The sequence below is a fragment of the Plectropomus leopardus genome, chromosome 16 (genome assembly GCF_008729295.1).
Source record: "Plectropomus leopardus isolate mb chromosome 16, YSFRI_Pleo_2.0, whole genome shotgun sequence".
Classification (NCBI taxonomy): domain Eukaryota; kingdom Metazoa; phylum Chordata; class Actinopteri; order Perciformes; family Serranidae; genus Plectropomus; species Plectropomus leopardus.
The window spans coordinates 22,701,144-22,714,347 of record NC_056478.1 but is presented as its reverse complement, the minus strand read 5'-3'; the positions used below and the strand labels follow the sequence as shown (position 1 = coordinate 22,714,347).

Sequence of the window (13,204 nt, the reverse complement as noted above, 5' to 3'; positions counted from 1 at the left end):
AAAGAAAGAAGAAAGTCACTTTTTATCTGGTTTGTATGTGTATGAGCACACACACACACACACACACACACACACACACACACACACACACACACACACAGACTCAGAATCGTGTTTAGCTCATTCAAAAATAACTCAGAAGAGAGTACATAACTGAGAAATTTACAAGTGGCAGCAATGTTTTCTTTCTACTTTCCATGTGTTGTTGCACACAGACAATCATTAAAGCACCATTACCTGGTCCTTCCTGCCCACTACAGAAAACCACATGCTGTAGCCGCTCGTCAGCGTCGTCCAAACCAGTTCACACAGGGACGTCCAGACTGGGACACACACACACAAATGCAGGCACCCCTCTTTTTATCTGAGACAGCGCTACAACCTGCTAACATGCACCGACAAGTCCAAAACCACCCAATTACACTGGCTGGAAGTAATATCCATCCAGCTGAGTGTGTGTGTTTAAAATCACTATTTACAGTAGAAATGTGGGATAAAAAAAGTTATATGAATTCCTTCGTGTGTGGCAAAAAGTAGTGGAAGTTTAGTACAGGTCATTTTAAACAGTTCTGTGAGAAAATATTTTAAAAACTCTCACAAACAGATGTTTTGTAAATTTAAAAAGCTGTAGAAATTCAAAAAAAATAGTTTTAAAAAGATGTTTAGTAAATTCCTGTAATGTTTCCAAGTGCAGAAAAGTTCCTCCACGAGTTCCTAATTGCAGCGCATTTGTTAAGAAACAGTGAATCCAGGCAGCAATCCAGAGGTGAAGTGTCGGCTGGGACACCGGCTGGTCAGAGTGAGGTGGAGCGCTGCTGCAGCTCCACCAGGGAAACACAAACTACGCACACGCACACACATACACTCTCACAGTTATATAATAGGACAGAGCTCAGCCCAGTTTATCGAGAACTCAAGCAGCAGCTGTTTGACAAAATTCTCTACCTGCCTATCCCATCCCACACACACACACACACACACACACACACACAAACACACACACACACACACACACACACACACACACACACGCACACACACGCACACACACACACACACACACACAATTTCTCCACTTGCTCTCCTCCTCCTCATACATCCACACAGCTTTGAAAATAAACAGAGCAAGGAGGTTTCCTCAGTACATCCTTCCTTCCCACACACACACACATGCTCACAGCCACACAGGAAAGCTCTCGCCTTTAGCAGGAAACTCACTCTGCTCTAAAGAAAGAGAGAGAGTCCTTATGTATCGCAAAGAGAAGAAATACTATCGGTCTGCCTCTTTTATCATTAAAAAAGTGCTAGCAAAGCACAAAAACAGGATAAAGCACCACAAGATGTTATCCATGCTGGCTGTACATAAACCTTAGCAACAAAACGCGTCACACATCTTTCTATTCTTTGATGAAAGAGCAGAAGGAAGCAGGTTAGACAAGTTTTACATCACAGCATGCATGTACTCATACATGACAGCGTCGTGCTCATGACAGCACGAGAAGCGAACATTAATGGTATCCTCTGGGCTGCAACATTAGCCTGCTCGGTGGTGCTAGGTGAGCATGCTTCCTTCCTCAAGGTGATTTGTTTGGTGACTGTCATTACATAGAAAGAAAATAGTTCCTACATGAAACCACTCCCATCAAGGTCTGTGGATTATCTTAAGTAACCAGGTCATGATTTCTGGTGACACTGGTTTTGAGTTTTTCAAATGTCCTTTTTGCCACTTTTAGCACCACAAGTCGAGTGCCATCTAGATCCATTATATTGGAGAGAAGGCAGACATCTATACAGCCAATATCTCCAACAATCGGCAACTCATAAAAAAAACAATCTAGACTGATAAATAGCACTATAGGTTTTTGATTTTGGGGTGACCTGCCACTTTAAAACAGAATTAAGTATACTGTCTGGCTTGTAAGTGCAAAGTTTCCCCTTCAAGAGATGTGTTAGGCAAAGTAGATGTCCAGCTGTGCTGCACTTTTCTTTGCCGTTTTACCTTTAAATTCAAGCAGTGTGGGACATCAAGGTGGCTCCAAGTTGCGTAACATGTACTTGTTTTAAGTTTGTTCCCGGCCTGGGACCTTTGTGAATTCACACAAGACAACAAATCCAACACTAGGTAGTCTGCATTAGAAAATGTAATTTTTTTGAGTGTTGTCCTGTCCTCATGATGCTGTCAAGCTGTTAAATGCTCAGGATGAGTCAGCTGATGATAAAGGGGGTCGTATAAAATTGGAGGGTGATGATGGAGATGTTTGTATTAACCTCTGAGGTTTAGGTTGCATGATGACAGCTGGATTCATCCAGGTTACTCTCTCACTTGGTGGACATTGTTTTATGGAATTTTATCGACAAATAAAAAAGAAAAGATGTACTGCCAAAAATTTAGATGACATTATTGAGTTTACTAGTTTGCTGCCTGCAGAGGGCAATCTGTGTCCTGCAATACAGATTTTATCCAGCAGATGCCACCACGGTGCACATCTGTCAACTTTTTAGACACTAGAAATTATATTGTTTGTTTGTTTGTTAGTTTGTTTTGGGGTGATTTCTCCTCAACATGCTGTAACCCTTTACTAAAGTTAAGCGAAGTGAAACCTCTTAAAAGGTGTCCATCCTAATTCATCCATTTCTATCAGCTGTCCATCTTTATTCCTTTAGACCACTCATTAATCCAATCATACGCTGCATGAAAAGTTCATTTTTCACAGCAGTGTGGTTTGTTTGCTATGTTTGCAGTTAACATGAGAGACATGCAAACATTATTTTTATCCTGATACAATAACTGTCCTTTTGGTTAATCTGTGCACTTTTATTTAATACTGAAACACAGTAATGGGGTGTAGAATTTCCCCATGCTCTGTCCTATATCAGAGGTGTGTGTGCAAATAAACAACATGGACAGACAGTGATGAATAGCCCCAGCCTTCACCCACCCACTGCCCGTCTAACAGCAAACTAAATGGACCACGTTTACGTCCAGCAGTCATCCAGAGATTTCTTTGCAATGTCACTGTTTAGTCTCTGCACCGCTGTCAGACTCAACAATGAAAGCAGTCTATTTAAAGTAGCAGCCTTTTCTGTCAGCACTGTGTCGCTCAGTCTCACACACACAAAATCCAACACACTCTGTCTCACCAGCCAAGATAAAAACACCCAAGTTATTTTTGGATTTCCTGTCAAATTCATGCCAATCCTCTACACTTAAAATATATGACTTCTACCTTAAAAGAGAAGTTTTCTTATTAAAAAAAAAAGTTTCTTGAAAAGCTCAGACAAATCTCAGATCTGCTGGTTTGGATTGAACTCCTCAGACACAACGAGAGAAAGAGAGACACAAACACACACTCCCAGGTGGTATTTCCTACCTTGGCAGCCACGATGCTGAGGCCCATGCCGTTGTGCTTCTTCAGGGTTACCGTGACAACCTCCGGGTCTTTCCTCATTGGCTGAAATGAGAGATAGACAGGAAGGACAAACTATGAGTGAGGATGAAACCTCTTAGATGTGTCTTTAAACAGCCTTGGGGGAAATTCGGCAAATGTCCTCTGGTATTGTGTTGCCTGTGTCTGCCTCTGAAAGCAGACTGGGGAGTAACAAGAGGGAGGGATGAGAAAAGGGAGGGAAGGAATGAAGGAGGGATAAAAAGGGGAAAGGGGAAGACCACAGAGGAACCTGTGGTCGCTGGAATGAAGTCAAGAATGGAAAACCACATAATGGCTACCCACACACACACACACACACACACACACACACACACACACACACACACACACACACACACACACACACACACACACACACACACACACACTGGGTGACTGGGTGGGGAGAAAGACAGAAACAAAGAAAGAGAGAGAGAGAAAGAGAGGTTTCCCACATCATGAAAAAATATTCTGACAAAGGATACTCTAAAATAAATATGCTCATGTCAGACTTGCAGAAAAGTATGTCTGCATCGTAGCGTGTATTTTTGTGAGTTTGGACAGAACTCTTGCGTAAATGCGGGGAGTGAGCTGATTTATTCTACAATCTCCAGGAACACCCAGAAACAAACAAAACAACAACCGCACAACAACTACTGGTACAATAACACTAAATCTATACGCAAAGACAAAACAGACAGCAATTAAAACAAGACCACACCGGTAGCACAAATACAGCAACATTACAATTGACATCTCAGCTACAACTTAAACAACCTAAATACAAATTATGTCTGTAACCAGGGTTCCCACACATTTTCATACACCAAATTTAAAAACTTCTCTCTGACTTTTCAAGAGTCCATAATAATAATAAAAATTTAAAAAAATGCCCCTTGCCCCACTTGCAAGGAGGCTTTTCAAACATATTAGATTCATAATTCCAGCTAACTGGCTTTTGAAGAAAGAGACAGAACACGGCGAGAAAATGGGGCAACATAAGTGAGGGTAATAAGCAGTCATACATCGAAGCATGTTGGAGCTATGTTACATCGACTGCTGCAGAATCTAAATCTGTTGTTGTTTTTCGTTACGTGGAAGGGAACTGATGCAAGATTACTGTAACAATTTCATAACACACAACAAAATTACATGACTTTCTCAAAACTTTTAATTAGCAGTGCAGGACTTTTATTTTAAAGCAGGTACTGCTCTATGCCTTCAGCTATGACTTTAGCAACAATATAAGTCTGTAACGTTTTGGACATTTTTGGACCTTTTGTGTCAGCAGGTCACTTTTGACCTGCTGACCTGGAGGAAATGGTAAAAAAAAAAATGTTTGTGCAAAGATCAAAACTCAAACGTGCCACCAAAGTTAAGTGACATCTTTACCTTTAATAAGATATATAAGGAGTGTAAACTAGGAAAATACTTACAACAAGCGGCCCAAGAAGGAAATACATTCCCACATCTCTCATTCAGTTTTCCCTAATTTCGAGGTATTTCAAAAAAAAAAAAAAAGAATTGTAGGACTTAACCAGTAGTTAACAAAATAACTGTTGAGATGCACTGTCCTGTACAACGCAGTGAGAAAGATGTTACAGTCCTAATGACTTACAAATGTGTAATTGCTACAGTAAATCAATGCACAAAAGAAATCAATGAAAATAGCTTCAACTATGTACATAGCAACTCAACTATTTGCAAAACTAAAGTGTGGGTATTGGCACAGATGAAAGGGTGTAGCTCTGGATCCCAGTGCTCCTTATAAACACAGACAAACACCTTCATGCTTCTGAGATAGCTTGTTCCACTCTGTGAAAACAGGCGCTCTGTCCACACAGCGCCAGTGTTTATATGAATCTAGAAATGCTTCTAAAAATGACCTTCACAGCAGATCATTTCTAAAAACAAAAACTAAAAAAAACCTCCACTTAATCATTTAAGTTTGCGCAAAAAATGTAGGCTTAGAAAATTGATAAAATGTAAACCATTACAAAGAAAACAAAAAGAAAAAAGTTCCCTTCTGTCTGAATTTCTTAATTTTTGCTTCTATTTAAGTACTTAAAAATCCAAAATGTATAGATTACAGCACAAACATGGTTAGATATTTAGCTTAGTAAAGCTTAATGTTTCACATGTAATGTCGATCAAATCTAAAATAGCTTAACACATTCTAGCAGAACTGTACTTACGATGGTCGCACAGGACTTCCGACATGAGCCACACCCCCTTCAGTGTGGTCCACACACTATTTATCAAAGTGTGTGTGTGTGTATGTGTTTTTGTGAGAGACGCCTGCGTAATGTCGAGACTGCAGTCATGAAATAGTAGAGCTGGAATAAACAGACCAATTACAGAGGAAGTGGCTGTGTGTGTGTGTGTGTGTGTGTGAGTTTCGAAGGCTGTGTGTTGCGATGAAAAGAGGTCTATCATTGACTAACTGTTGCAGTGTGATTAGTGTTGATTAAATTGTGTGTGTGTTTGGTGTGCATTTGTGTGTGTCTGTGAAGGTTGTTATGAAAAGTAAATTGGCCCTTCTGTAGTCACTGTAATCACTGCCTTCCAACTGGGAGACCACACACACACACACACACACACACACACACACAAACCTCTGTAACCAAATCAAAGCAACTTCCAGGTTTAAGCTTTTCTAAAAATAGTCAAACTATGTCAGCTGTGCCGTCATACTGTCTACAGCTCTGAATCTCTTCAGGAATTTTACCATTTTTAGTCTTGAATTTACCTGTAAACTGATCCACATTTTCATTTTTGTCATGTCTTGACTACTGAACTCCTGCTCAATCTGCCTTATCCCCAGTACATCCAGTAAATTTTAGACTTAAATTATCCGGTCACGTGCAAAAATGAGCTTAGCCAGAAAAGGTCAACACGAGCGACTGAAGGGAGCTTATATCATGCTGATGCATACCATTAGCTGATATATCTATATAAGCTAATGCTGGCTACTTCTGGTTTGTAATTTCAACTATATTTCACAAAAAACCAATTGTGTAAAATTGTTAACAGCATAGTTTATCTTTAAATACTAATAATATTCCAAGGTGTCATCCTTTGTGACATTTGTTAAAATTGTTTAATTTTTACCTTGTGTATCATCAATTAATTATTCAACATTGTTTATGTTACCTTGTACAATTCCTATTGGAAAAAAGTGGGGACACGATGTAAAAGATAAATCAAAACAGAGTCCAGTGACTTGCATAGAAGAATTTTGACTTCCAAAACATCAACAAGTAATGTCCTCAATTAAGTGTTGTTAAAAGAAAAGGTTGATGTAACACAGAGGTAAATGTTTCCCTGTAGCAACTTTATTGAAACGTCTTGCAGGCATCAAATTAAGAATAAGTGTATATTCAAAAAGACAACAATAAAGTTTTTTAGTTTAGACATTTAATATCTTTCCTTTGCACTGTATTAAACTGAATATAGACCAAACAGCATTTGGAAATTGTTGCATTCTGTTTCATTTACGTTTTACACAGCGTCACAATTTTTGGGGAAATGGAGCTATATGCTCAAATATACTTGTGATAAGTTGCAGAAGCTTCTGTCTGCCCTATTTTATCTTGGAATGACCAAATTAATAAACAAGTTCTTCACTGTCACACTGTTTGTTTGACAGTTAAAACTCTCAAAGTAATAGAGGTGAGACAGCAGCTGTAGAAGATTATCTCACCAAAATCATGTGATATATGATAGAAAGCTCCAGAACAGCTACTAAATGGACCTCTTGGTGAGATGCAAAGTTAAACTTTGAACATGGATGACTCAGAGAAAATGTTATTTAAAAATAAAATATGGGCAAACTCGATCTGGATCTGAGGATAACCAACATATAATTGAGCGCTCCAGAGCAACTACTAGATGGACCTTGAGATTGTTTTCTCAACTAATATAGAGGTTTTTCACAAAACCACAATGAGGCTACAATATTAAAGGCAAGGAAAAACATTGCAAATCCAATTAAGATCTTTGCTTTTATTCATTTCATTAATTCAAAGCATCCATCCCCAAAAAGCAGAACTAACTATATTAAGATTTGGAAGTTCACTGTCATCTCTCATCTGGAAACATTTTGGAGCATTTTTATTAGAATTTTGTGGCAAAATCATTTCAACAGACACTCACTGATTGAGCAAACTCTAAAGAAAAGCCACGTCAGTGCATCGAGATAAGCAGAGTAGCATCCTGAAGTTACCCTGTAGACACTTTCTGTGTCTGTCTCAGCTGTCAGATCTACTGTACACTTTAGTCTGTGCAGCTTCTATGAGTCAGCATTTCTGAACCTGCCCGGAGTCCTCTGTGGCCACAACTTTACCTGGGATGCCCTACTGCCCTGACACATACGAGTGCAAACACACACGCACACTGAGTCGTTTAGAGAGAGAGACAGAGAAAGAGAGAGAGAGAGACATTGTGTGTGTGTGTGTGTGTGTGTGTGTGTGTGTGTGTGTGTGTCTCCTACCATCTCAGAACTGTCAGCAGCAGAGAAATGGCTGTCGCAGTCAGCTCCTTCAAAGTGGACAGTCCAGGTACCAGGCGACCGCGGGTGGGGCACTAGCCTGCAGAAGCCTGGTCGAAGAAACACACACAGACATACACATTTTACAGCTCATTTTCACTGAGTCATCAGTCTAACTTCTGTGACTATCAACACAATATTGTTATGTCAAAACAATTCAAGTGTCAAGGAAAAGAGCCCATGTTACACAAAAGCATTGATCATGTAATCTTGATATATTAATATCAGGAATACTTTCATCTATAACGGCTCCTTCTCCCTCGCTGAACAAATAGCAAAACATATTTTTGAGTGGAGGGGGACCTCAAACATTAAACATCAAATTGTTACACGACTATTATGAGCATCCGGTGATCCCAAAAATAATATAATAAACTGAATCAACTGTTAGTTGCTGCAGATTCTTGCATAAAAGCCAGGATATATTAACTCATTACTAAATAAATTGCGTTTACATTTACAAAAACCTGTTTCTTTCTCAACAATATTTCTTTTTTCGCCTTAGTTTTAGTCACTGTGCCTTTACCTCTCTGCAGCAGCGGCTCCAGGAAGTCCTGCAGGCCGTTGGGGAGGCTTCGCACCACATCGCAGGAGTAGCCGTCCTCAGGAAGGAGGAAGGGCAGCTGGAGGTCGGGATCCTCCTCCAGCTGCACCTCTCTCCCGTCACTCCTCGCCAGCTCATCTGCTGTGTTCTCTGCCACCGCCACCACGTGGTCTATCAGCTCCTGCACACAAACACACACACAATCAGGAGCAGCACACATATCACATATGAGTAATCACATTACATGTAGCTGGCATTATGTTATAGCTTTATCAAAGCTTTCTGTACATCAAAAATGATGTTACATAAATTGAGTATTCTATGTTTTGAGTGTGCATTTGCGCTTTTGTCTTACAGGCGGGATGTAAGGCTCGTCCGGAGCACAATGGTAGTTGGTCATGAGTGCATGAAGCTGCAGGGAGTTGAGCTTAAAGCAGGTGTTGTGGATGTTCTGCACATCCTGCATGGAGTATTTGTCCATGGTCAGCAGGGTCGTAGCCTAGAGGACACACAGGGAAAAAAACACATCTCTATGAGCTAAACATCTTGTCTGTTTATTTCCAGCCTTGTCAAGCACATTGTCCTTTGTAAATCCTTAACACTGAGAGAGTATATAATGTTATTGTATAGTGTGCCTTAAAGCTGAAGTGTGGAAATTTTGTCTCATCCCTGGAGCAGTGAAAGTAGTGATATAAACACAGTGGAGGCATGCTTATAACGTATGCCTGCAGGTGAGTTTGCACATTTCCCTAGCTCCAGGAGCGCTCTGCTCATGTTTTTGGCTTTAGTCCTTTCTCTAAATCCCGAGTTTCTTTTTAATCTGGAGTATCCACTCTAGAAACTTTTCATAAACGCTTTTTAGAATTTTCCGCCGTACTCCTGACTGGCTGCTCCGTCACTATGGTCTCTCATTTATTCCCTTTTTTAAAAATCTTTATTTCAAACTTTCAAAATATATAGAATGACAACGTCAGAATCACAAACATACAGATGACCCATTGAGAAAACGAAACTAAAGAAAAACAAAACAAATCTAATGTAAAATAAATAAAGTGAATGTAAAAGGGGGATTATTTATATGTAAAAGTTCCACACTCCAACTTAAAATTTGTGAGCTGACGTTCTTAGATATTTCACATTTCCATCTGAAATTTGCATCCTTTTTCCCCATACATACAGCTTGCATATGTAACAAAAATCTTTAAAGCCTAATTGAAAACTGGCCCTCAAATGTTCTAAAGTTAAATTTTAACTACAGGCTCTGAAAGACATTTTCTTATTCTCCTTATTGTAAGCAGTGGAGTCCTACATGACCACAGCTGTGTTGTTTCCAGTTGTTTTCACACACCACTTATTTTTAGCAATACAATTATAAAAATCTGGCGACAGCTGTTGGGTTGTTTGCAAATGTTGCCAGGGAAACGCCCATCATATCTGACTAAACAACACTCACGCAGTCCTAAAGAAGCAGATGAGCTGAGACTTTGAGCTCTATCGCATTATTAGCTTGTAAGGGTTTTTTCTAACTTTATTATGTTGTCACAAATATTGAATGTTATGGAGAAATACAATACATGCCAGTTACAAGTTCACAGGTGCTTTCACTTTATCTGTGAATACATTTGGATGAAATGAAGATGTGGTGACCTGCATACTATGCGCATATTACCACTTCATACTATGTGCATATTATGTCCTCCCTTCAGTCAATTCTTGTTCCTTAAGTAAATTATTTGAACATATTCTAGCTTTTTATAACATCTCAAAAACCAAAGTTTATAGTGGCAAGCCCAGCATGACCTTAGCTACCATTCCGAGTGAAGAAAAACCACCAAAGAACTAAAGATCTGGTTTCTGAATTGGCAAATAAAAAAGAGAAACACTGGCAAGAGAAATCCCTATTGCAGTTCTGGAATCCACAAAGCAGCACAAATAATAAAGTACAATTACAAAGCTTTAAATAAATTAAGACACTGATGAATAACATCGATTCCACAACCCACTCACTCTGCGTCTGATCATGTCCCAACACACACTTCCCTTGTTCCCCTAAAACCCCTCACCTGTACAATTCGACTGAGGTGGCAGTCGGCAGCAAGCTCCAGACCCTGTTTCTCCGCCCAGGCCTCGATGTGGCTGAGCTGCTGCCGGAGGATGGCCCCCCAGTAGTGACAGCACAGGCCCGACTCTGTGTCCGTCACCAGCTTGTTGAAGAGCCACATGTTGATGAAGTGGAAGAGCTGGGAGAAGAGCTGGATGGTCAGAGCGGCGTTTACTCGACACCGCCGCAGTAACGACATTGCCCCTGTTAGGGTGTGCAGGACATCCTCTGTAGAGGGAGGAAGAAAGAGACATATGAGGGTGAAGAGCATCAGGTTATCTTCAATAACAGGCTGAAAGAGGTTTCTAAATATCTGCAAAACATCACTTTTGCATGAGAGCATGGACAGCTGTATGGAAGCAAATTTCTGTTATGAAAAATTAAAAATAAACAAGAAAAACCATCCTGTGCATCCTGTAGAGTATAATGACAAACTTTCTCAAAATACTGGCATGAGAAATGATAAACAATAAAATGTTTTTAAGAAACTTCTCATAATTTTGTGATAGTAACTCATTATTTTGAGAGCTAATTGTTATTTTGCAATACTAATTTTGAGATTTAAGTGATTATTTTGAGAAAGTTTATCATTATTTTGATAAACTTTCTTATGATTTTGAGATACGAAGTCTTAATTTTGAAATGTTTTTATTATTTTGTGATACTAACTCGTGCCAAGTCTTTATTTTCAGGAAGTTTCTAATGTTTTGACACACTACTACCTTATACTACCTAAAACAAAAAAGGCTTCTCACTCTTTTGAGATGATAACTCAGTATTTTCACCTAAGGATGTTGTTGTTTCTATCACATTGGTGGAAATGGGCTTCCATAGAATTGAGACAGGCTGTGATTAGAAAACTTAGAGAACAGCAATGTTTATTGTTACTGACATGAGGTTGCTTCACAATCAAAACATGTGAAACAAAAACATAAGAGGCTAAAAGCTGCTCTCTTTGAGAATCTCAATGCCTGGGTTATTGCCATTTTAAACGATAGGAATCCAAACTTTCTTTAATTCACTCCAGTGTCTGTAAAACCACAGATATAAGTCTTCTTCTTGGTTTGTTTGAGATTTGGCCCCATATTATAAAATTTTGCCTTAGCTGAAAGTTGACACTGGAGGTACTGTTTCCCTACCATGAGGCCTACACCCCCACAAGGCATTGCAAGATCAATTCCAGGGATCGTCAAATTGTTATCAAAATAAAAATAAGAATAAAAATAATTTTTATCAGACTTTTCTAGAATCTTTACTTATTTTTCTTACAAAATATTTGATTCTTTGACCTCCTCAAACCCCTGACAAATATTCAAAGGCAAAAATCTGAGAAGGAAAAATCCCTGTGGCTGAACTGATCAGAGCTAACAGACAAATACAACCTGACAAGGGGTAACAACTGGACACTGCTCCATGTAAAAACATCATAAACCACTGCATGCGCTTGCATATTACCGATTTTGGGTCTCTGTGGATTATGTTCCTCTGGGTCGTCCAGGAAGGCAGGCATGTAGTTGTTCAGATCAGCTTGGAGACAGTGGACCAGGTACCTGTAAAAACATGCTTTTGTCAAAGAAGTCATGGAAAACTTTCTGCGGTCATCATTGGGATGGGTGTCCATCGATTCTTTGCAGATGTGGGGCAACAATAATCTGATATATGATCTGGTATAAAATCACCCAGCAGTGATGTTTAAGACTGGTGGAGAGCAAGATGCACAAAAGCTGTGATCAGGGTTATTCCACCAAATACTGATTTGTGAACTGTTCCTAAGTTTAAAAAAAATGAATATGTTGTTTAAAAATGAATATGAACTTGTTTTCTTGGCATTATCTGAGGTCTGAGACCACTGCTTATTTATTGTTGTTTTTGACCAGTTTTTTTCAACAAATAAATGCTCCAAATGACAAGATTTTTATTTGGAATTTGGGATGAATGTTGTCAGTAGTTTACAGAATAAAACTAAAATCTTCATTTTACTCAAACACATACCTATACATCTTTAAACCAGGGAAACTGATCAGTTTTCCAGAGCTGAACATCTCTAAAGCTTCCATGATATTTCAGATTTCCACCCCACATCCACACATAACCACACACACACACAGACTGACTTGAAAGCCATCTGAACCAGATGGGCGAGGATGTCCTGGGCGTCCAGCGTGATTCGACTCAGGTCCCGGTCCTGTTTTATAAAGTTGAGCAGCTCTGAGGCATTGGCCATCCAGAACGCCAGCGCTCCTGCGATGTTCTTCTGCTTCTGTAACGGACCAACCACAACAACACACACAAAGAAAAAAAAACATACGAAAGAAGTTGTTAGAGCGGTGAAGGAGAAGACTGGAGAGTTAAAGAGAAGATAAGAGAGGGGTTTCTGTTTGAGTGGCAGCCAGAAGGAGCAGTTGTTACTTCAGGGATAGAGTCATGCCCCGCCCACCCCTCCCTCCCTCCAAGGCAACCTGGTGCTGAGAGCAAGAATGGTCATCACTGTCACCAAGAGGAGGATGCTTTTTCAAGGTTTCTTCAACATTTGTGAGATCTACAAGATTTTCCTTTATGAGGGACATTAGTGACCACTCCTT

The 13,204-nt window shown here is 39.6% G+C and overlaps 1 protein-coding gene across 1 annotated transcript in view; it reads right to left on the bottom strand.

Moving 5' to 3' along the window:
• Positions 1–13,204, bottom strand: part of afdna (afadin, adherens junction formation factor a) — a 118,383-nt gene that overhangs the window by 37,361 nt on the left and 67,818 nt on the right. The window contains 7 exon segments of the mRNA XM_042503257.1: positions 3,372–3,452; positions 7,921–8,027; positions 8,504–8,702; positions 8,877–9,020; positions 10,585–10,850; positions 12,078–12,172; positions 12,737–12,882. Coding sequence (XP_042359191.1) covers positions 3,372–3,452; positions 7,921–8,027; positions 8,504–8,702; positions 8,877–9,020; positions 10,585–10,850; positions 12,078–12,172; positions 12,737–12,882 — 1,038 coding nt within the window.